This window comes from Orycteropus afer, unplaced genomic scaffold (genome assembly GCF_000298275.1).
Source record: "Orycteropus afer afer isolate SDZICR_OR568_19922 unplaced genomic scaffold, OryAfe1.0 scaffold00121, whole genome shotgun sequence".
In the NCBI taxonomy this organism is placed as follows: Eukaryota; Metazoa; Chordata; class Mammalia; order Tubulidentata; family Orycteropodidae; genus Orycteropus; species Orycteropus afer.
The window spans coordinates 8049311-8073953 of NW_006921708.1; the positions used below are offsets into that span (position 1 = coordinate 8049311).

General features: G+C 38.2%; 1 protein-coding gene across 1 annotated transcript in view; it reads left to right on the forward strand.

Moving 5' to 3' along the window:
- UPP1 (uridine phosphorylase 1) overlaps positions 1-24643 on the forward strand; it is a 34972-nt gene that overhangs the window by 7913 nt on the left and 2416 nt on the right. The window contains exons 2-4 of the mRNA XM_007944146.1: positions 13780-13897; positions 15329-15487; positions 17862-17976. Of these exons, the coding sequence (XP_007942337.1) occupies positions 13780-13897; positions 15329-15487; positions 17862-17976 (392 nt within the window). The remainder of the gene's footprint in view (positions 1-13779; positions 13898-15328; positions 15488-17861; positions 17977-24643) is intronic.

Below are 24643 nucleotides of genomic sequence, written 5' to 3' on the forward strand. Positions count from 1 at the left end.
ATAGAATTTTGCAAGACCAACAACTTATTCATTGCAACTACCTCTTTTTAACAACATAAATGGCGGCTCTACACATGGACCTCGCCAGATGGAATACACAGGAATCAGAACTACATCTGTGGAAAAAGGCAATGGAGAAGCTCAATATCTTCAGCCAAAAAAGGCCAAGAGTTGACCATTAGTTGCTCATATACAAGTTCAAGTTGAAGCTGAAGAAAACTTAAACAAGTCTACAAGAACCAAAATACAAGTTTGATTATATTCTACCTGAATTTAGACATAATTTGAAGAATAGGTTTGATACATTGAACACTAAGACCAAAAACCAGATGAATTGTGGGATGACATCAAGAACATCATACACAAAGAAAGCAAGAGGTCATTAAAAAGACAGGAAAGGAAGAAAAGACTAAAATGGATGTCAGAAGAGACTGAAACTTTCTCTTGAATGGAGAGTAGCTAAAGCAATGGAATAAATGACAAAATCAAAGAGCTGAACAGAAGATTTCAAAGAGCAGCTTGGGAAGACAAAGTGAATTGTTACAATGAAATGTGCAAAGATCTGGAATTAGAAAACCAAAAGGGAAGAATATGCCCAGAATTTCTCAAACTGAAAGAACTGAAGATAAAATTAAAGCCTCAAGTTGCAATACTGAAATATTCTATGGGTAAAATATTGCATGATGCAGGAAGCATCAAAAGAAAAGGAAGGAATCCACAGAGTCACTGTACCAAAAAGGATTGGTTGATCTTCATCTATTTCAGGAGGTGGTATATCATCAAGAATCAATGGTATTGAAGGAAGAAGTCAAAGCTGCACTGAAGAAATTTGTGTAAAACAAGGCTACAGGAATTGGCAAAGTACCCATTGAGATGTTTCAACAAATGGATGCCATGCTGGAGATACTTATCTATGCCAAGAAATTTGGAAGGCAAGCTACCTGGACAACTGACTGGAAGAGATCCGTATTTGTACCCATTCCAAAGAAAGGTGAAGCAACAGAATGTGGAAACTATAAAACAGTATCATTTATATCATATGCAAGTAAAATTTTGCTGAAGATTATTTAAAAACAGTTGGAGCAGTTTATTTACAGGGAATTTCCAGAAATGCAAGCTAGATTCAGAAGAGGACATGGAACAAGGGCTGTCATCACTGCTGTCAGATGGATCTTGGCTGAAGGCAAACAATACCAGAAAGATGTGTACTTATGTTTTATTAACTACGCAAAAGCATTTGACTGTGTGGATCATAACAAATTATGGATAACAAGAATGGGAATTCCAGAACATTTAATTGTGCTTATGAGGAACCTGTACATAGACAAGGAGGCTGTCATTCAAACAGAACAAAGGGATACTGCATGGTTTAAAAGCAGGAATGGTCTGTGTCAGGGTTCAATTTGTATGCTGCACAAATAATGTAAGAAACTGGACTATATGAAGAAGAACATGGACTCATTAATAACCTGAAACATTCAGATGACACAACCTTGCTTGCTGAAAGTGAAGATGACTTGAAGCACTTACTGATGAAGATTAAAGATTACAGTCTGCAGTATGGATTACACCTCAGCATAAAAAGAAAATCCTCACAACTGGACTGATGAGCAGCATCATGATAAATGGGGAAAAGATTGAAGTTGTCAAAGATTTCATATTACTTGGATCCACAATCAACACCAATGGATGCAACAGTCAAGAAAGCAGGCATGATATTGCACTGGGCAAATCTGCTGCAAAAGACCTTTTTCAAGTGCTGAAGTGCGAAGATGTCTCTTTGAAGACAGCTGTGCCTAACCCAAGCCATGGTATTTTCCATTGCTTCTTACGCATGTGAAAGCTGGACAATGAATGAGGAAGACTGAAGAAGGCTTGCTACTTTTGAATTGTGGTGTTGGCAATGAATACTGAAAGTTGCATGTACTGCCACAAGAAAGAACAAATCTGTCCTGGAAGAAGTGCAGGTGGAATGCTCCTTGGAAGTGAGAATGGCCATACTTCACCTTGACTACTTTTGTCATGTTGGCAGAAGGGACCATTCCCTGGAGAAGGATATCATGCTCGGTAAAGTGGAGGGTCACGGAAGAAGAGGAAGACTCCCAACAAGATGGATTGACCTAGTGGCTCCAATGATGGGCTCAGATATAGCAAGAATTTTGAGGAAGGTGCGTGATTGGGCAGTGTTTCTTTCTGTTGTATATAGGGTCGTTATGATTTGGAGCTGATTCAATGGCATCTAACAACAACAACAACAGCATTGATAGTTTAATATTCTATGCTATTACAATGGTTTATTTTAATTCCAATTCAAAGCAAAAACAAAGAAAAGTAGGAATTAACATATTTATCCAGTGCATGTTTGGCAGGGAAATGCATAATTTCAGTTAGAGTTTTGAAATGGTGATTAACAGTCATGAGCACTCATGACTTTCCTAGCAAGAAACCTAGGGCTGGAAAAGTCAGAGCAAAGCAGCTCTTCATATATACTGGCCAAACTCCTTAGGCTTACTTGCAAGATTAGTTTAAACAGGAATGTAAGTGGGTGTGGATTTTCCTTTGTATGATGTAGTAGCTCTTAATTTATGCAATGGTTCTTTTGAATCTTTTTTTTTTTTTTTTTTGCTTTCCTATGGACTTAGACTAAGGAGAAAACCTGGTAAGTGGGTAGAAAGCCAGACTCAGAAGTAAGAGGTAGAAGGTCCTGATTGCTTGGAGCACAGTGATCTATGTCTGTCTTATCTGGCGTGTATGGCCCTTGGAGAATGTTTCCTGATGGGGAGCATATGGAGCTATGGGAATCAGGGAGGCAAGCATAGGATTATTGGAGAGGTATGTTTAAAGTTGGGCTTAAGGGATTTTGACAGGCTGGACATGTAAGTATCTAGGCCTAGAGTATCTATTTTTATAAATAAAATTTTATTGAAATACAGCCACACTCATTCATTTATGTGTTGTCTATAGATGCTTTTAGAATGTCAGAATTGAATAAATGTAACAGAAACCATATGACCTGTAAAGCTGGAAAAATCTTACAGTAAATATTTTTTGACCGCTGTTCCAGACTAACAACAAGCTGTCCAGTGGAAGTGTGAGCCATGCTTAAACTTTCTAGTAGACACATTGATAAAAGCAAAATGAAAGAATGTCATCTCTCATCACTACTGTTCAACATTGTACTAGAAGTCCTAGCTAGTCAAAGAACACTCATACAAACACAAAGAAATAAAAGATATATAGACTAGAAAGAAAGAGATAAAGCTGTCTTTATTTGTAGATTACATGATTGTTTATCAGAAAATCCCAAAGAATTGCCTATGAAATTCCTGGAACTAATAAGCACCTATAGGAAAATTACAAGACACAAAGTTAGTATGCAAAATTCAATTGCTTTTCTATATACCAGTAGTAAACAGATGTGGTTCAAAATTATGAAAACAATACCATTTAAGATAGAACTCTTCAAAGAATTAATAATTTAGGTATAAATCTAACAAGATAGGAATAGGATTTATATCCAGAAAACTATCAAATATTGCTGAAAAATTTCAATGAAAATTTACATAAATTAAATAAACCTACATGGTGTAGTGCCTAAGGCATTTGACTCCTAACCAGAAGGCTAGCGGTTCAAACCCACCAGCCACTCCTAGCCAACACAGTACTGAAAAGATGAATAAAGTTGCACTAATACTACTGACTTGAAGACTTACTATTAAGCTACAATAATCAAGAAAATGTTGTATTGTTGAAAAATTGACAAACCAATGGAAAGGAAAAGAATTCAGAAATAGATCCACACAAAAATAGTCAACTTATCTTTGACAAAAATGCAAAGGCAATTCAGTGGAGAAAGAATAGTCTTTTCATAAATGATATGGGCATAATTGGAGATCCATATGCAAAAATATGACCCTAGATAAACAGACCTTATACCTTTCACAAAAATTAACTCACAATTGATCATAGGCCTAAATATAAAATGCAAAACTGTGAAAGTTCTAGAAGAAAACATAAGAGAAAATCTTAGATTTTGTAATACTTTTAAAAATAGTCTTCATTTTTTAAAGCAGCTTAGATTTACAGAAATTTGTAAAGAAAGTACAGATTGCCATATATGTCCTCAGTTTCCCTTATTAGAATCTTTCATTAGTGTGGTACATTTGTTACAGTGGAGCTAATGTAGTATATTATTATTAACTAAATTCCACAGTTTAAATTATGGTTCACTCTTTGGGCTGTACAAGTCTATGAGTTTTGACAAATATGTAATATCATGTATCCACCATTATGGTATACAGAATAGTGTTCTTGCCCTAAAAATTCTCTGTGCTTCACTTAACTCATCCTTTCTCCACCAACCTCTTGGAAACCACTGATCTTTTTACTATCTCTATAATTTTATCTTTTGCATAATGTTATATAGTTAGAATCATAGAACATGTAACTTTTTCATACTGGCTTCTTTCACATAGCACTATGTATTTGAGGCTCCTGCATCTCTTTTTATGTCTTGGTAGTTCATTTCTTTTTACTACAGAATAAAAATATTCCATTGTATGGCTGTGCAACAGTCTATCCATTCAGGAATATTTTGGTTTCTTCTGATATTTGGCAATTATTAATAAAGGTGCTTTTTACATTCATGTGCAGGTTTTTATGTGGGCATACATTTTTATCTCATTTGGGTAAATACCTAGGAGCATGATTGCTATATCATAGGGTAAGCCTGTGTGCCTATGCTTATCTTTGTAAGGTACTGTCTGATTGTCTTCCAAAGTGACTGTAGCATTTTACCTTTCCACTAGCAATGAGTAAGTGTTTCTGTTGCTTAACATTCTTGCCAGTATTTGAAAACTGATGTCAACACAAAACTCTGCACACACTTATTTATAAAAACTGTAAAATGAAACAAGTGAAATTTATTTTAATAATATAATTTATTTAATTGTGCTGACATTATGTCTACAGAATGACATGTTACCTGATCCTATACCAACTTCACAATCTTTGATATGTTTGAGTCCATTACTTAATTTAGTATACCTAAAATGTTATTATTTTAAAATGTATTCAATATAAAAAATAATGGCAAGTATTACCCATCATTTTCATAGTAAGTTTTTGAAACCCAAAGTATATTTTACACTCATAGCACACTTCAGTTCAGATAGTCACATTTCAAGTATTTAGTACCTACATATGGCTAGTGGTTGCCAAATTAGGCAGTAAAGGCCTAGACTGGGAAGCAGATAAAAATGTCAATTTGATAAAGGCAGTGCTGGATAAGAGTGATGAATTTAGATCTAGACCACAGATGAGCAGCAGTTTCACTTGATGGGATCTCACTATATTGTTAAAATGATGGTGTCAGACTCAGCCAGCTTCTATCTGGCCTCACCTTCTTAATAGGACACTTGGAAATCTAGCTTTGTACATATTCTCTTACCTGCTTTCTGTACACCATAAACTGGTGACATTAAGCCAAAGACAAAAAGGGGTGGCAGAAGCTTGTAGGGCTCTTTATCACCCTGTGGGAAAAACTAAAGCCATCTAGGAACAAAGTGTGGAAAGAAAAGTCTTTTAGGGTGAAGAAGAATGGTGACGAGTTCAGGTAAGGTCATGTCCCTGTGACTTGTCCTGAGGAGAGTGCAGTATTGGCATTCAGGTGTTTTGCTTCAGCAAGAAGAGGAATAGATCACTTTGACAATGTTTGTATGAGTGATCTGCCCAAGGAAATGTATTTGGCCCGAGGAACCAAATCTTTTGAGAGAGCACATGGAATCTTTCAAGGAGAATGAAATTATATGTTAGAAATTGCTGCTTTCATTGAAAGAAAAATACTCTTTGAATGGTTTTAGATGCAGCACTTGTTGGAGAGACAGAATGTGAGGCTTAGCTGTGGTTCAGTGTTTTGTAGCTTCCCCCATTGCAGGACCATCTTATGCTTGCCATCAATATCTCCTCTGTATAAGAAAGAGGACCCTTGCCTGCATTTTTGATGAACATTTGTTATTAGTGTTAGCTTTCACTAAGTTTGCCCCTGACTCTTGACTACCCCTTGCACAATGAAATGAATGCTTCTCAGTCAGGTGCCATTTCCATGATTGGTTGAGAATCAGACTGTTGTGAGCCATAGGGTTTTCATTGCTGATTTTTGGAAGTACACTGCAAGGCCTTTCTTCCTAGTCTGTCTTGGTGTGGAAGTTCCACTGAAACCTGTTCAGCAGTTTTAGGCTGGGTTCTCTTGAGAACCCAGTGAAGTATATCTATATCTATCTATCTATCTATCTAAAATATGTATAAAGAGAGAGAGAGAGAGAAAGAGAAGAGAGAGAGAGATTTCAAGGGAATGGCTCACACAGTTGTGGAGGCTGGTAAACCAAATCCATGTGTCAAGGGTCAGGCTGGAGACCTGTCTAAGTCTATAATATGTGGTTGCAGGATTGTTGAATCTTAAAATCTGCAAGTCAGGTGGCTCATGTCCCAAGAACCAGAGGTTAGAAGATGGCAAGTTGGATTCAGGATAGAGAGAGAGGAAGCTTTGCCAGAACATCCATATATACAGAATACAGGCCACACCCCCAAGGAAATTCCCCTTTCAATTGATTGGCTGCTCAAATCAGATCACAAAATGGACAATAATTATATAGTATCTGTCAAACCACTGACAATCATGGCCTAGGCAAATTGACATGTAACCTTAACCATCATGAACATCATAGTAACACACAAGATTCCACTGACAGACAGATGGTGGCTGTGTGTGAATGAGGTTCATTATTGGGAATTGAGCCTGGATCTTCTGCATAGAATATGAGAATTCTACACCTGAATCATCAGTGTTCCCTGAATCTTTACTGTAAATATTATTGCCTAGTTTTGTTTAATTTTCTTATAAAAATTCTCCCTTTGTCGATCATAGTCAAAGATCAAAGTAATCCTTCTCCTTTTAAATAAAGTATCAGGCAGAAATCAATTTGGCCAATAACCTTAAGAATGTTAATACTCTTTGATTCAATTATTCCAATTACAGGCATTTCACTTGGAGAAGTCATTACCAATATAGACACAGATTTTTATTCAATATTTGTGAACATATTGCTGATAATGGTGAAAACAATCTAAATGTCACAATAAGGGAGTTGTTAAATACACTATACTGTTGGGTTATCACTGGCAGCATAGTGCCTAAGGCACTTGACTACTAACCAGAAAGTTATCGGTTCAAACCCACTAGCCGCTCCTCAGAAGGAGGGTTGGGCAATCTACTTCCGTAGTGATACTGCCTCAGAAACCCAACGAGGGGTCACTATGAGTTGGGTCTGACTCAACAGTACATAACAACAATAACAACATATCCCACAGTATCAGAATATTATGCTACCATATCAATGACATAGGACTTTGTTCATGACATAGAACAAGACTGGAAGAATACTTCAAATACTGATAGTAGTTATCTCTGGGTGACAGAATTAGAGGTGATTTTTTTTCTTCTATTTCTCTTTTTTAATGCATTTTATTGAAATATAATTTACGTACAGTGAAATACACAAAACTGAAGTGACATGGGTCAATGCATTTTTTTTTTCAGTGTTCCCTCCCCTCTCCTCCCACTCCTGGAAACCAACAAAGAAAGTTTCCCTCCATATATAAACCTTTCCTTGACTCTCCACAACAACGAACTAATACTATATTTGTCCTTCTGTGATTGACTTATTTCACTCAGCATAATGTCCTTCAAGTTCATTCATATTATGTGGTGTTTTGCAGACTCTATGTTATTCTTTAGTGCTGCATAGCATTCCAGTATGGGTTTGTACCATGTGCTTTCTCATTGTGTCTATTTCTTTGTTCCATATAATTTTCTATGCTGAGCTCGTTTTGTTTGTGAATCATGTTATCACTTCCTTCATTGCTATTGTTTTACTATTTGCTGAATATTTATGCTGGTCCTCTTTATTTTGATGTGAAGGTTTATAATTTTTCCTGTGATTTATAGTTTTCACTAAACAGTTATAGTTAAACAGTGATTTATAGTTACCCTGTGATTTACAGTTTTCTTCCCAAGTGTAGAAAAGTCCGTTCTATCTTGTAGTTGTCTTGACTTCCCTACCATCTAGAAGTTCTGTAACAACACAGATTTTTTTTTTCCCTCTCTTTTTGGTTTGAAGCTATCCTCCTTTGTCAGTTCGTGTCTCTGGTTCCCTTTTTACAATCTTGTAGGCTTACTTACTTTGAATACGTCAATAGCTGGGTTTGTTTCTGGGTTATATCATCATGTATATTAGTGGTCAGTTGTTGTTGGTTGTTGTTGCTTCTCTATCCAAAGGGCTCCCTTTAGCATCTCTTGTAAGGTTGGTCTAGTTTTAACAAATTCCCTTAATTTCTGCTTATCTGGAAAAGTCCTAATTTCACCATCATATTTGAGGGACAATTTTGCTGGGTACATAATTCTTGGTTGGAAATTTTTCTCTTTCAATGTTTTATATATACCATCCCACTGTCTTCTTGCCTGCATGGTTTCTGTTGAGAAATCCGAGCTTAGTCTTATTGGTTGCCCCTTGTAGGTAACTTTTTGTTTTTCCCGTGCTGCTCACATGATTCTTTCTTTGTCTTTGGTTTTGGTGAGTTTGATGATGATATATGTCTTGGTGTTTTTCTTTTGGGGTCTATCCTGTTTGGGGTTCATTGGACTTCCTGAATGGATATATTCTCATCTTTCATCATATCAGGGAAGTTCTCCAACAAATCTTGGACAATTTTCTCAGTGGTTTTATATTTCTCTTCCTGTTCTGGAGTTCCAATGACTCGTAGATTATTGCTTTTGATGGTATCTCACATGAACCTTATGCTTTCTTCATTTTGTTTTGATCTTCTTCCTGATTGATCCCTTTCCAAAGAAGTATTCAGGTGTTTGTCTTCAATCTCATTAATTCTCTCTTCCATTGCATCAATTCTACTCCTTTGTCCTTTCAATGTGTTATCTATTTCTGACAATTTAGTCTTAATCTTCTGAATTTCTATCTGTAGAATTAGAATCATTTCTAATTTTTCATTTATTTTGTCATTTTGTTCCTGTATTTTCTTCCAAAATTCTTCTAGGGTTTTTTTCTGTGTTTTCGTTGGTCTGTCTCTCAATCCTTTGAAGTTACCTAATATAATTCTTTTGAATTCTTTATCCGGGAGTTCCAATGCTGCATCTTCCTCAGGGATATGTTTTGGGTCTGTATCCTGGTCCCTTGTTTCTCCTGCTTTATCTTGTTTCTTTGTGTGGACTGTGATGCTCTGTTGCCTCTGAGGCATTGTGGCGTTTTTGTGTTTATATTTAATTGGTGATTATATGTTGGAATGATTTGTCCACAATTTTCATTTTCTTTGTTTTGTTTGTATGTTATCTATACAGGCAGGATACTGTGCTGTGCTCCTCTAGTCAGTAGTTGACAGCACTTACACACTCACTACCTGTCTCCTTTCCTGTTGTCAGCCTCTTGTATGTCCTTGCTGCCCCTGGCAAACAGAGCCTGTTCTTAGGACCCTGGAATCTGAATGAGAATGCTATCAGTTTAAAATCCAAAATGGTTGCCACTTATAAATATTCAAAATGTCTGCACCCTCAGTCACTTTAAATATCCAAAATGGCTGCCACGTGTAAACAATCAAAATGGCTGTGCCCTCTGGACAGCAGGAAGTCCACAGCTCAGGTAGTCTCCCTCTGTGCTCTTTCCCTTCCTAGTCATAGGCCACCAGAGCAGTTGTCCCTGCAGACCTTGATGACCAGGACTGATCTTTAGGTCAATTCTCAGGTCCCAACACCACTTGGAAATATTCAGGCTGTTGGTCTCATCAGAGTAGCTGACAGTCTGCAGCTCCAGCTGTCTCTGTACTCACTGTTTTTGTTCAGGTTTTCCACTAGTTGGTGCCTAATCCACCTCTGTATAGTTCCTTTCAAAGCTCAGGGTTCCAGGATTATCTTTTGTATCTCTGTCAATTGATTTTTCTTTTCTTTGTTGAAGAGGGTCTGTGTCACTTGTCTGCCTATTCGTCCATCTTACCAGAAGTCCCTGTTTTTCTTCTATTTCTGTAATATGTTCTCTGATGAACATATTACTTTTAAAACAGAGTAAACTCAAATTTATGTCATGAATAAACTTCATTTGGGTAATGACTGGGAGATTTAACATTTTGATTTTTCCACTTTTGTGCACCATTCCAAATTTTTTCTATTTGTTCTCAGAACAGAGGCCCAGGAAGTACACAGGGGTTCAAGAGAATGGAGAAGGGTAAGAATGGAGATGAGACTTGGAAAGGAGGCATATAGATAAAATAGGGTTATCTTGTCTCCAGGGTCTAGCATTTCCCCTGCCCTACTCTGCACCTCATATATCTTACTAATGGAGGACACTTCTGGAACAGTGTTGGCCATTGGCCAGTTTCGTTAGGTGGTTCCAACTCCTAATGAACCTATGTACAACAGAATGAAACACTGCTCAGTCCTGGGCCACCCTCTCAGTTGCTACTATGCCTGAGTACATTTTTCCATTGTGGCAATCCATCTTGTTGACCCTCTACTTTTCCAAGTATAAACTCTTTTTCCAGGGACCAATCCCTCCTGATAATATGGCCAAAGTATAGGAAACAAAGTCTTGGCATCCTCACTTCTAAGAAGCATTCTAGCTGTACAGATTTGTTTGTTCTGCTGGCAATCCATGGCATATTCATTCAATATTCTTTACCAACACCTAATTCAAAGGCATCAATTTTTGGTCTTCATATTCATTGCATGTTCATTGCATGCTTTTGCTATGCATATGAAATGACTTATTATACCATGACTTGGAGCAGGTGCACCTTAATCTTCAATTCCATCCATTCTTGATCATATGCTACCTCCCAAAATGGTTGAACATTGACCAATTATTTTTGGTACAATGACTGTATTCCTTCCATCTTCTTTTGATGCAAAGTAACATCTTTGCTCCTTAACACTCTAAGGAGTTCTTTTGTAGCAGATTTGCTCAATGCAATACAATGTTTGATTTCTTGACTGCTGCTTCCATGGGTGTTGATTATTGATCTGAGTAAAATGAAATCCCTGACAACTTCAAACTTTTCTCCATTTATCAAGATGTTGCTTTTTGGTCCAGTGGTGAGAATTTTTGTTTATTTTTAAAGTGAGGTGCAATCCATACTGAGGACTACAGTCTTTGATCTTCATCAGTAAGTGCTTTAAGTCTTTTTCATTTTCAGCAAGCAAGGTTGTTTCTTCTGCATATCACAGATCGTTAACGAGTCTTCCTCCAATCTTTATACTGCATTGTTCTTCATATAGTCCAGCTTCTTGGACAATTTGCTCAGCATACAGATTGAATAAGTGTGGTGAAAGGATTCAATCTAGACACAAATTTTTTCTGATTTTAAAACATTCCAAATCTCCTTGTTTTGTTTGAAAGACTGCCTCTTGGTATAGATTCCTCATGAGCACAGTTAAGAGTTCTGGAATTCCCATTCTTTGCAATGTTATCCATAATTTGTTATGGGCCATGAGTCAAATGACTTTGCTTAGTCATTAAAAAACAGATAAACATCTTTCTGGTATTCTCTGTTTTCAGCCAAGATCCAGCTGACTTCAGCAATACTATTTCATTTATAAAAAGACTATCCTCATTCTATGTCCACTTCTGAATTTAACTTGAATTTCTGGCATACCCTTCTAATGTTCCTCTGTTCCATGTTTGAATTATCTTCAGCAAAATTTTATTTGCATGATGTTCTAATAATTTCTGCATTCTATTGGATCACTTTTCTTTGGAAAATGCTCATATGGATTCCCTTCAGTTGATTGGCAGATAGCTGTCTTCTAAATGTCTTGGCAAAGATGAGTGAACACTTCCAGCTTTGCATCTATTTGTTGAAACATCTCAGCTGGTGTTTCTTCAATTCCTGGGGCCTTGTGTTTTACTGTTACTTTCAGTGTAGCTTAAACGTCTTCTTTCAATATCATCCATTCTTGATCATATGCTACCTCCTGAAATGGTTGAACATTGACCAATTATTTTTGGTACAGTGACTGTATTCCTTCCATCTTCTTTTGATGCTTCTTTAATCATTCAGTATTTGGCCCTTAGAATCCTTCAACATTACAACTCAAGACTTGAATTTTTTCTTCAGTTCTTTCAGCTTGAGAAATACAAAGTATGATCTTGCCTTTTGGTTTTCTAACTCCAAGTTTTGCCCATTTCATTATAATACTTTAATTTGTCTTCTTGAGCTGCACTTTTAAATCTGTTCAAGCTCTTACTTCATCATTTCTTCCACTCACTTTAGCTACTTGGAGTTTAAGAGCAAATTGAAGAGTCTCTTCTGACATCCATTTTTGGTCCCTTTTTCTTTCCTGTCTTTTTAATGACCTTTTACTTTTTTTTATGTATGATATCCTTTATGTCATCCTATACCCCATTTGGTCTTCAGTCATTTGTGTTTAATGCATCAAATCTGTTTTTGAAAAGGTCTATAAATCCAGTTGGGATACACTTAAGGTTATACTGTGGCTCTTAGGGACTTTCTTAGTCTTCTTCAGCTTCAATTTGAACTTGCATGTGAGCAATTGATGGATTGTTCTGTAGTTAGCTCCTTGCCTTTTCCTGACTGAAGATATTGAGCTTCTCCATCATCTCTTTCCACAGCTGTAGTTGTTTTGATTCCTGTCTATTCCATCTGGTGAGGTTCATGCGTAGTTATTGTTTATATTGTTGGAACAGGATATTTGTGATCAATAAGTCATTGATGTTGAGAAATTGTAGCATGTGAACACTGTCATCATTTCTATCACCAAGCCCATATCTTCCAACTACTGATGTTTCTACTTTTCCAACTTTTGCATTTCAATTACCAGTAATTATCAGTGGCTACATATTTGGTCATTTTCAGCCTGTAGAAATTGGTAAAAAAATCTTCAGTTTCTTCATCTTTGGCATTACTGGTTGATGTGTAAATGTGGATAATAATAATAATAATAATAATAATAATAATAACTGGCCTTCTTTGTAGGCATATGGATATTATCCTATCACTGACAGCATTGTACTTCAGGATAGATCTTGAAATGTTCTTTTTGACAATGAATGTGACACCATTCCTCTTCAATATGCCATTCCCAGAATGGCAGGGCATATGATTATCCAATTAAAAATAACAAATACCAGTCCATTTCAGTTTAATAATGCCTAGAATATCAATCTTTATGTGTTCCATTTCACGTTTTGACTAATCCCATTTTTCCTAGATTCATTCTTCACAGTCCATGTTCTGATTATTAAAGACTGTTTGCAGCTGTTTCTTCTCATTTTGAGTCATGCTACATCAGCAAATGAAAATGAGCATCCTGGAAGCTTTACTTCTTCCATATCATTAAAGTCAATTCTAGTTTGAAGAAGCTTTCCTTCTGCAGTCATATTTTGTATGTCTTCCAATGTAATGGAGTCAGCTACTGACAATATAGTATATCAGACAATATTCTATTGCTATTAATAAGGTTTTCACAGGCCAGTTTTTTTGCAAGTAGATTGCCATGTCCTCCTTCCTACTCTGCCTTAGTCTGGATGCTCTGCTGAAACTTGTCCACCATGGGTGATCTTGCTGGTATTTGAAATACCAGTGACACCACTTCCAGCATCACAACAACATGCAAACCACTAGAGTACAACAAAGTAATAGATGAGTAGTGGCATTGGACACTGGTGTTCTATAAACTTTTGCTTTTTTGTTTTTTAACAGTGACTGCTCCATTCGACTTTCAAATCCAAACATAGCAACAATGAAAGAAGATGTTTTATACCATTTCAGTCTCAGCACCAGTACACATGATTTCCCAGCTATGTTTGGAGATGTGAAGGTAAAAAGCAAGGCTTTTAATTCTAGGAATTTGTCTTAAGATCAGCCTCCTCTTATGTGATATTATCATTTCAGATGGTTGAGAGATGACAGGTGACAAGTTCATAAAAAGTTATATGTTTTTCAACCTTTTGCAAATTGTTGCTTTTGAAGTATATGAACTAGTAAGAAAAAGATAGCTATTCTAAGTACTGCTGTATTGATTGCTAATTAATCCATTACAACTTTATCATGTAACTGGAACAATAAAATAAACTTCCATATGCGTGACAGAATAAAAGAGGGAAATCTAAAACATGTTCTAAGGAAGCTACGAATATAAGAGATATTGCATCATGACTGTCACTTATAATTTATTTTGTGTATTGATATACTCCATTAATTGTCTTTATTCTGCTGAATCTAGCATCAAGTCTATATTTCTTATACTATCTTAAATTCCTCCATTCTGGTTTATTCTAACACAGGACTCTTAAGCTCTCTACTCCCTGGGGGTTATTTATTACTTAATTGGTACTGAGTTTCTGTTTGGGTTGATGAAAATATTTTGGAAGTAGATATTGGTGATGGTTGAACAACATGGTGAATGTAAGTTAATGGCATGAATTATACACTTAAAAATTGTTACAATGGCAAATTTAGTTATGTATATTTTACCCCTCTCATTTTTTTCTAAAAAGTCTAATCAATGTGGGCAAAGATGGACTAATATTTAGTGTTAAAAATCAGATTAAATCAGGGACACTAGAATCCATTGCTGTTATGCGGAATCATAATGATAGAGGCATGCCCCATCAGCCTTTGTCTCTTTTGACTGCATTGGTTTTAAAGGGTAAGATAAGTTTCCATGCATGTGCTCTTAATTCATTAATTCTGTATTCTACTCATTAAGTTTATCCCACAATTATTGTTATTTATTCATTATTATAATTATTTTTTGACTCTTAGACACCTAGGTTGAGAGGTACCTGTTATTACCTAAAGTTTGCATATGGGCTGTGGGGGCCCTGATCACATAGCTGGTAGGTGTTGGAACTGGTGTGATTATCCCATTTTGTACATGGGCTATGGGCACCCTGGTTACATGCCTAGTAGGAGGTAGGACTGGAGTGGAGCCCATACCACCTCACTCAAAACCCAGACTTTTTCCAGTACACAATGCTGTTGTTCCCAGTGATGGAGGGCAGCTGAGTGTGCATAGAACCTGGATTTATTTTGTCAAAGAGAGGATAAAAGTTTGGTCTTCCAATGTTTTGTGTAGCTGAATGCCTTACATTGCCCATGCTCCCTATACTGAGCAGTGATTCCAACAAGCAGAATTTTCAAGCCTGAGTGTGCATCAGAATCACCAGTGGGGCCAAAGAACTTGCACTATTAGCATGTTCCTACCTAGGTGGGCTGTGCCTGTGTTAATGAAGTCTCTGTCTGGCAGTTTGTGTGTGTTGGTGGAAGTGCCTCCCGGATGAAAGACTTCACCAGCTATGTGGCTCAGGAGCTGGGCCTTGAACGACCAGGTGTGGACTATCCCAACATCTGTGCTGGAACTGACCGCTTTGCCATGTATAAAGTAGGACCAGTGCTAAGTGTCAGTGTGAGTACCCCTCCCTTTGTGATGGGTTTGAGCTTCAGGTTTTGTAAACTCCTCTGTATTTCACCCTATACACACATACACACTTCAGTATGGAAAAGCCCTCCCTTCAATACCTGTTAATTGTATCAGGTCAGGAGCAAGATGAGCTGGCCCCTGGAATGCAAAGATAAGTGGGATCCAGGCTTCTGCCCTCAGAGCTCAGTCACCAGGAGAGACAAACAACAAGTATACACAGTGGCTGATAGTGTGAGGTCTCTGGGTGCAGGGAAGGAGCCCACACAGGGCTTGGGAACCCTGCTTGGATCAGGGCCTTAAGAAGAGCCTCGCTCAAGAAGAGCCAGGACACTCAGGACCGTGGTCCCAAGGGACATCAAGCTCAATTGGCATAACATATTACACAAAAACATTGTTCCACATCCTACTTTTGTGAGTAACGACCGGGATCTTAAAAGCTTGCAAACAGCCATCTAGATGAAACAATGGGTCTCTCCTTGTCCAGAGCAAAGAAGAATGAGGGAAACCAAAGATGTATGGAAACAGTCCCAGGGACTGGTAGACCATGTGATTCTCAGCCTATATGACCATGAGGCCAGAAGAATTAGGTGGTGCCCCGCTACCACTGTCAACCAGTAGGAGGGGGATCTGTGTAGGAGATCCTAGATAGAGTGGGAGAACAAAGTGAAACAAAACTCAAAATTATAAATAAATAAAGACCAGGCTTGCTGGTCTGATGGAGCCTGGTGAAACCCTGAGACTGTGGCCCCTACCTGCTCTTCAGGTCTGGAATTGAACTCCTGTGGCTTCCAGCCAAATAAAAGACCCGCGTATGGGCTGAACATTTATTTACATCAGGTAGATAATACTCCTTGGAGAGATCAATTGTGGGAGAACAGAAGGGAAATGTATTCACAGGGAGACAGCTTGGCAGGGTGGGGTGGGGTGGGGCAGGAGTGCATGGGAGGGAAAGACACAGGGAAGAGGTAATTATGGGGAGGAAATGGGAAGAGAGCTGTTACATTGTGGGAAATTGCAATCAATGTCATGAGACAAAATGTGTTTAAATTGGTACATGGTAAATGAAATTGCTCTGTAAATTTTCACCCAAATCACAATAAAAATTAAAAAGAAGAAGAAAAAAAAAAGAGCCAGGACATTGGTTACAGAATGTGTGAAATAATTTCCAAAGTACAAGACTTTGTGGCAAACAAATTCTCCAACTCACACAACTCTAATACATAAACAAGAAAATTATGATAAATAGCACATGAGAAGTGCAGACATGATTCCAGAGAGGGGCTTTGTGAAAGGTGTAGCATGGAGAAGGCCTTTAATGAAGGGCAAGGAGGAAGAGGGTGGGCTGGGAAGACTCCCAGTAGGTGTTGACACATGCAATTCAGAGCCAGGAAGCACTGGGTAGGCTAAGGGACCACCAAGTTACTTAGTTTGGTTGCAGCACAGAGTGTGGGGAGAAAACTCAAGAAATAAGACTGTAACAGATGGCTGGTGGACATTTGTGCAGTACTTTAAACACCAGCAGGAGACCTGGTGATGCAGTAGTTAAGTGCTGAGCTGCTAATGGGAAGGTCAGTGGTTTGAAACTATCAGCCACCCCATGGGAGAGAGATGTTGTAGTATGCTTCTGTAAAGATTACAGCCTTGAAAACCCTATAGGGCAGTTCAACTTTCTTTTATGAGAAGGAACTGACTTGAGAGCAAGAGGTTTAAACTCAGCAAGGCGATTGTTACATTGTTACATAGCTTACTTGCTGAACCTCCATCTCCTTGGCTGCTCCTCATTCCATAGGCTGTGTGGATCTAGTGTGTAATGCTTTTCAGTCTCCTAAAATGTTAAAAAACTAAAAAACTAAACTCACTGCCATCGAGTTTTTTTCATTGGGTTTCTGAGGCTGTAAATCTTGATAGAAATAGATGGCTCAGTCTTCCTTCTGTGGAGTAGCTGGTGGGTTTGAACTGCTGACCTTTGTGTTAACAGTCAAGTCCCTTATTCACTACACCAATACGTTTTAAATTTACATTTTGAAGTTCATTTTCCATTTCCACCATGATGGGCAGTTAAACTGAAATATTCCACATAAGGAGTCCCTGGGTGGTACAAATTGTTAATGTACTCAGCTGCTAACTGAATAGTTGGAGGTTTGAGTTTACTCAGAGGCACCTTAGAAAAAAAGGCCTGATCTACTTTTGAAAAACTACTCATTGAAAACCCAATGGAGCATAGTTCTATTCTGACACACGTGGGGTTGCCATGAGTCGCAGTTGACTTGATTGAAACTAGTTAACCATATAAAAAGCCAATGAGGATAGCACAAAGGCAGGATCCAGTTGTAATGCTTCTTATCTCTTTTGGTTTCAGCATGGCATGGGCATCCCTTCCATCGCAATCATGCTACATGAGCTCATCAAGCTGCTGTACTACGCTAGGTGTTCCAATGTCACCATCATCCGCATTGGCACTTCTGGTGGCATAGGTAAGGTCTGGAAAGGGCCCTCTTCCTCTGGCAGAGCCCTGAATAGAGAAGGACTGCTCCAAGCCAGGAGTGGACTCTCTGTGCAGCAGATCCAATATACTGTGGAATTTGGCATAAAGTGTTTCTGCCTTGAGTTTGTTTCAGAAAGCTTATTAATGTTGTTGTTGTTGTTTGCCATTGAGTTGGACCCAACTCATGGTGACCCCTCCTTGGGTTTCCGAGGCGGTATCACTACAGAAGTAGATTGCCCAACCTTCCTTCCGAGGAGTGGCTGGTGGGTTTGAACCACCAGCCTTCTGGTTTGCAGTCCAGTGCCTTAGGCACTATGCTACCAGAGTGTGAAAAGAAGCTTTTTTTTTTTTTGGTCCAACTCATTATCACAATCTGTCTCCAGGGACCAGGAATAGAAAAGCAGTAGGCCTTTTATCTCTGGAAACTCCCATTTTGGCTTATATAATTTTATTTTTATATTTTATTGTGATTTTGGTGAAAGTTTACGCAGCAAATTAGGTTCCCATTTAGCAATTTTTATACATAATGTCCAGTGACTTTGGTTACATTTTCCACATTGTGTCAATATACTCATTGCGTCTGTTCTGGTTGTTCCGTTTCCATTAATCTAGCGTGCCTACACACCCCTTCCCAACCTTCTCATCTTTGCTCTAGGATAAATGTTGACCATATGGTTTACAGATTTTTTTTTTCCTTAAAGAAGCACAGTACTCACAGGTGATATTATTATATGAGCCAATCTGTTATGTGTTTAGCTGAAAGGTGACCTCCAGGAGTGGTTTCAGTTCAAAGTTTAAAGGGACGATAGTCTCAGGAGTTCTTATATTCTCAGCTAGTCCAGTAAATCTGACTTTTTAAAATTTTTTAAATTGTAATTGGGTGAAAGTTTACAGAGCAAATTCATTTTCCATACAGCAGTTCATACACATTTTGTTTCATGGCGTTGATTGCAATCCCCATAATGTAACAGCTTACTTCCCACCTCCTCCCTGTGTTTACCTTATCCCTGTGTCCTTCTTTCCTATGTATTCCTACTCTCTGAGCTCTCTCTCTGTGCAAATACTGCGCTTCTCATCTCCCCTGATTGATTGCCCTAAGGAGTGTACCCATCTGGTGTAAATGTTCACCTTATATGCTTCCCTACTGTTTGGCTGGAAGCCAGGGGAGTGCATTCAATTCCAGGCCTGAAGGGTGACTATGAGCCATAGTCTTGGGGGTTTCACCAATTTCTATCAGACCAGTAAGCCTGGTCTCTTTTATGATTTTGAGTTTTGTTCCACATTGTTCTCCCCCTCTATCAAAGATTCTCTGCACTGATCCCTTTCCAAGTGGTCGACAGTGGTAGTCAGGCACCATCTAGTTCTTCTGGTCTCATGGTCATAAATAGGCTGACGTTCACAGGGTCCACTAGTCCCCCGGATTAATTGTTTCCATGAGTCTTTGTTTTTCTTCATTCTTTATTCTGGATGAGAACAGATCAATTGTTGCATCTAGATGGGGGTTTGTAAGCTTTTAAGACCTTAGTCATTACTCCCCAAAGTAGGATGTAGAACAATGTTTTTGTGTAGTATCCTATACCATTTGAGCTTGATGTCCCCTGTGACCATGGTCCCAAGCCCACAGGTCCAACAGCTCACTCCCTCAGGGTGATTAGCTGTGATTAAGAAGTTATCATAACTTTGCCCCCTGTTAGTTCTATTTATATGGGCATTCTTATAGCACATACAAATACATATGTAGAAATATCATCTGCCAAACTTGCTCTGGTCATATTCCCTTTTGCCTAGACTTACCTGATCATTCAACCTGTCTACCTTTGTATCCACACATATATTAATGTTTATTATTACTGAAAATGCAGTATTGTATATGTAAAATTATTTATCTTCGTTTTCTGTACCTCTTGTGCATCTCTCTGTGTCTTTTCCCTAATGTTATTGTGTTGGTCACTTGCTTTTGGTATTTTGCTTTTTCCTTCACCCAGATTAATACTTATCTTTTACCTATCTAACAATTTTCCCTCCCCTCCTTGATAATCCACAAAGAAAGTTTCTTTTCATATATCAACATTCCCTTGACTTTTTACAGTAGTGGACTAATACAATGTTTGCCCTTCTGTGATGGACTTATTTCACTCAGCATCAACAGAAGAAGGGATAACCAAACTATGGTACATACACACAGTGGAATACTATGGAACATTAAAGAGTAATGTAGAAACTGTGAAACACTACATAACATGGATGAGCTTGGAGGACTTTATACTGAGTGAAATAAGTAAATCTGGCATTTTTTTTTCCCCAAGAATTTGAGCTTTGTTCTACAATTTTCTTCCATTTTATGTGGTACAATCTATTGTGTCCCTGGTCAGAATAGTTGATGGTAGCCAGGCACCCTTTAGTTCTTCTGGTCTCAGGATAGATGAGGCCATGGTTTGTCCTGTAGATTAATTTCTTCTTTGAGTCTTTGTTTTTCTTCTTTGTCTTTTGCTCTGGACAAGTAGAAACCAATAATTTTAACTTTGATGGCTGCTCACAAGATTTTAAGACTCTCAAGGCTACTTATTACTTGGTTCCACAATCAACACCAATGGAAGCAGCAGTCAAGACATCAGACGATGTATTTGCATTGGGCAAATCAGCTGCAAAAGACCTCTTTCAAGTGCTGAAGAGCAAAGATGTCCCCTTGAAGACTAAAGTGTGCCTAACCCAAGCCATGGTATTTTCAGTTGCCTCATATACATGTGAAAACTGGACAATGAACAAGGAATACCAAAGAGTTAATGCTTTTGAGTTGTGGTATTGGTGAAGAATAATGAAAGTACCATGGATTGCCAAAAGAACTAACAAATCTGGCCTGGAAGAAATGCAGCCAGAATGCTCCTTGTAAATGAGAATGGCCAGACTTTGGTTATGCTGTCAGAAGGGATCATTCCCTGGAGAAGATATCACGTAATAGAGGGTCAGCAAAAAAGCAAAAGGCCCTCAATGAGATGGATTGACACAGTGGCTGCATCGATGGGCTCAAGTATAGCAAGGATTGTGAGGCTGGCACAGGACCAGGCAGTGTTTCCTTCTGTTGTACATATGAGTTGGAGCCAACTTGACAGCATGTAACAACAATACTACCTACCAAACCAGGAGGTGGAGCATAAACTTTATTGACTATATTGTGCCAATTGTTTGAGTTGTCCCATAACACTATGCTACTAAGACTTCAAACTCAGTACACCAATTCTATTTGGTTTTATCTGTGACTCTATCCCCTTTGAGCTTTATTATCTATGTAAATTATATATAGTACACAAACATGTATGTACACATGCCTACAGATATACCTATACATGCACACATATACTTTCTTATACACATATATGCATATATAACTAATTGTGCAACCACTCATATATTTTTTGGTTGTTACTGCTATTATTGCAAAATTGTATATGTTACAGCATTTATTAGTGTCATCATTTACTTTGGTCAAGTTCTGTATACCTCACCCACATTAAGTATCACCTTTCCCATCATCAAAAGTAACAAATGTCTACTGTTTAAAGAGTGATTCCTCTCTGCCACACACTCCTCCACTGTTATCTCTTTTTGGTGAACTGATTCTTTAATCATTGTCTTAGTTATCTAGAGTTGCTATAACAGAGATATCAGAAGTGCATGGCTTTAATGAACAGAAATTTATTTTATCACAGTTCTGGGTTTGAAAATTCATTGCAGTGGCCACGCAACTCACAGATCATATTCACAGTTATGGTGTTAATGATAGTAAGGTCCTCTTCCAGCCTGTGGGATTGACTCCCTTTAAGCCTAATGGGAATGGCAAAATTGAAAAATCCCCTACAAGGATTGCACACATTTTATCTTCATAGTCTCATCCAGTAATTTTGGGGGAATTATAAGACCATGGCTAAAAGTAATTAGGAGCTGTCTTAATCACACATATCTAGTCTCTGATACAACTGACCAGGTATTTTCAACTGTGTCCATCATGCTGATATCTACTAATAACTCCAGCAAATAGTTCTTGACTCTTGATTTGGAGGGATTTTCACTGTGTAGTGCCAAGGTGTAGTGCCAAGGTCTTAAAAGCTTACAAGCAATCATCCAGGGTATAACAATTGGTTTTTATTCACAGAGGAACAAGAAGAGTAAGTAATAGGAAGAGGAAATGGAACATGAGGCAATTGCTTCAATAAACAATGGACCCCTTGGCCATGAGACTAGAAGAACTGAATGGTGCCTGGCTACCATCATTATTGAACATTTTGATCAAAGTTTCTATAGAGCAGTCCTGATAAAAAGGAGGAAATTACAGAACAGAATTTTAAATTCTTATGGGATCCAGCATTTCTGGAGCCATGGAGACTGTATGAACCCCTGAAATTATTACCCTAAAGTAATTTTTAAACCTTATGCCAAAAATATCCCCTGAAGTCTTCTTAAAAGCAAACAGTTTAGCTTAACTAGGGTAGTTATTAAGTTTGTGTGTCAACTTGTCTGGGCCTGGTTGAATGGCTGGTCAGCTGGTGGTAGTTATTCTCCATGATGAGACTGGCAATCAGCTCCATAGTGGGACCTACCACAAGCAGCTGAGTAGCTGCTCTAGGGATGTGGTCTGTTTCTCGTATATAAGCACAGCTTTGGGAATGGTCTCTAGCTTATGGCATGCTTGAACCCAGCATGTAGCTGTGTCATTGTTCAGCAGCCTTCCATGCTCTGCCAACCTTGGGACTTTCAATAGAGTTGAATTAATAGCCTGCCATTAAAATACCTGGTTTGGTAACATCAGGATTGTGCCTTTTTGTCAACCTTGGCCTTGTCAGTCTCAGCAGCCAATAGCTGTCTGAGTAAAGAAAAGTCTCTAGCTCCAGTGGGCTGGAAGCAGAAGGCAGAGCTGAAGCCCAAGGCTGAGGGGCTTTTACCCAGCCCCTAAAGCCTGGCACTTTGAACTTGGACTTAAAGCCTCCAAACTGTAAGAGAATAAACTCCTGTTTGTTCAAGCATCCCATTTGTGGTATATTCTTGTCAGAGTGGCACTAGGTAACCAGAACAATTAGTAAAGAAAGTCTACCTTGAACATTGTGGTCTTTTCAATTCTTACCTATATGGTATCAAATTGACAGCAGCAATTATAAATATTAGATAGGAAGTTTAGACAGCATGCCTAAACTTTTATGTTAGTGAGGAAGGAATGGCACACAAAACGTCAATGAATTGTATGGGTAGAAATTGTTAAATTTGTGTATGTCCTGTTGTGTATGTTGTCAAAAACAACAACAACAAAATAAATTATTAAATGAAATCAATCAGGATGAATTATGAAGGTGCTAGTGTAAATTTTGAATCTTCTTAAATTGTCCAATATAAATGCACAGAGAAACTAGATAGCAAAACCCCAAATCCCTGGACAACATGAATGACAGATATGACATTGTATCCTTACAAACCCCAGCATTTGAGCAGTGAGGACAAACAGCAACATGATCTGCACTGGAGGAAACACAGGACAGCTATGAGTGTCTAAGAAGTTCGAGAACAGACGAATCCCGTGATTGCCAAGAAGACCACCTAGGAGGCTGTGAAGGCTCCATTTGAGAAAAGCAGCTAATTCGGGAGGGTCTTTTGTACACCCCAATTTGAGGGTGACTACAGGGACCACACCATGTTTTGAAGGGGTTTGAACCCTCTAAAAACCAAAAACCAGTTGCTGTTGCATTGAATTCAATTCATGATGACCCCATGTGTCACAGTAGAACTGTGCTCCAAATAATTTTCAATGGCTGATTTTTCAGAAGTAGACCACCAGGCCTTTTATCTGTGGTGCCTCTAGGTAGACCCTAATCTCAAACCTTTTGGTTAGTGACCAGGCACATTAACTGTTTGCAATACCCAGAGAGAGCTTGAGCCATTTCAATACTATGAACTTTTAAAGCAACCAGCTGACACTGTCTTCCAAGATGAACCTTAAAACTGGAAATTAATTGTTGAGGGTAGAATCTACATTGAGCAGAATAGGGACCAGAGTGGGAAGGGGAAGAGAAAGTCCAGATAAACACATACTGAGAAGTAGAACACAGCCAGAAAAACTAAGCTCTTGGCCATATTTTTGATATTTCATGAAAACAACTGAGAATATCTCTGTAAAAGCTCTCCTGACCTGCTCCTCCTTCCTGAATGTTTAGGAAATCAATTTCATATTAAATAAGCATTGGGAATGGGTCATGGCCAAATTCCATAGAAAATTATTATAAGAAAAAAGAAGGAGCAGAATAATGTTCCCCAAACATGAACACACTTCAGAAAATAGATACAAACCAGAAGCCATATTATGTAAATCAGAGGAAAACCAAGCTGGGCAGGAGTGTGTAATTGTTGAAGCTGAGTTGGGAGATATGTACTGGTTCACTCTACTATTCTTTTCTGCTTTCATGTTTGCTTAAAATCTTAAATAATAAAAATTACAAAAAAGACATCAAGTAAATAAATGGTGGTTACTTGTATGGCAGAGTGTTAGTAAGGATTGAAAATAATGATGACTGGAAAGACACAAACACATTTAATAAAGCAAAGCTCTGGTAGCATAGTGGCTAAGACACTTGCCTGCTAACCAGACGGCTGGCGGTTCAAACCCACCAGCCACT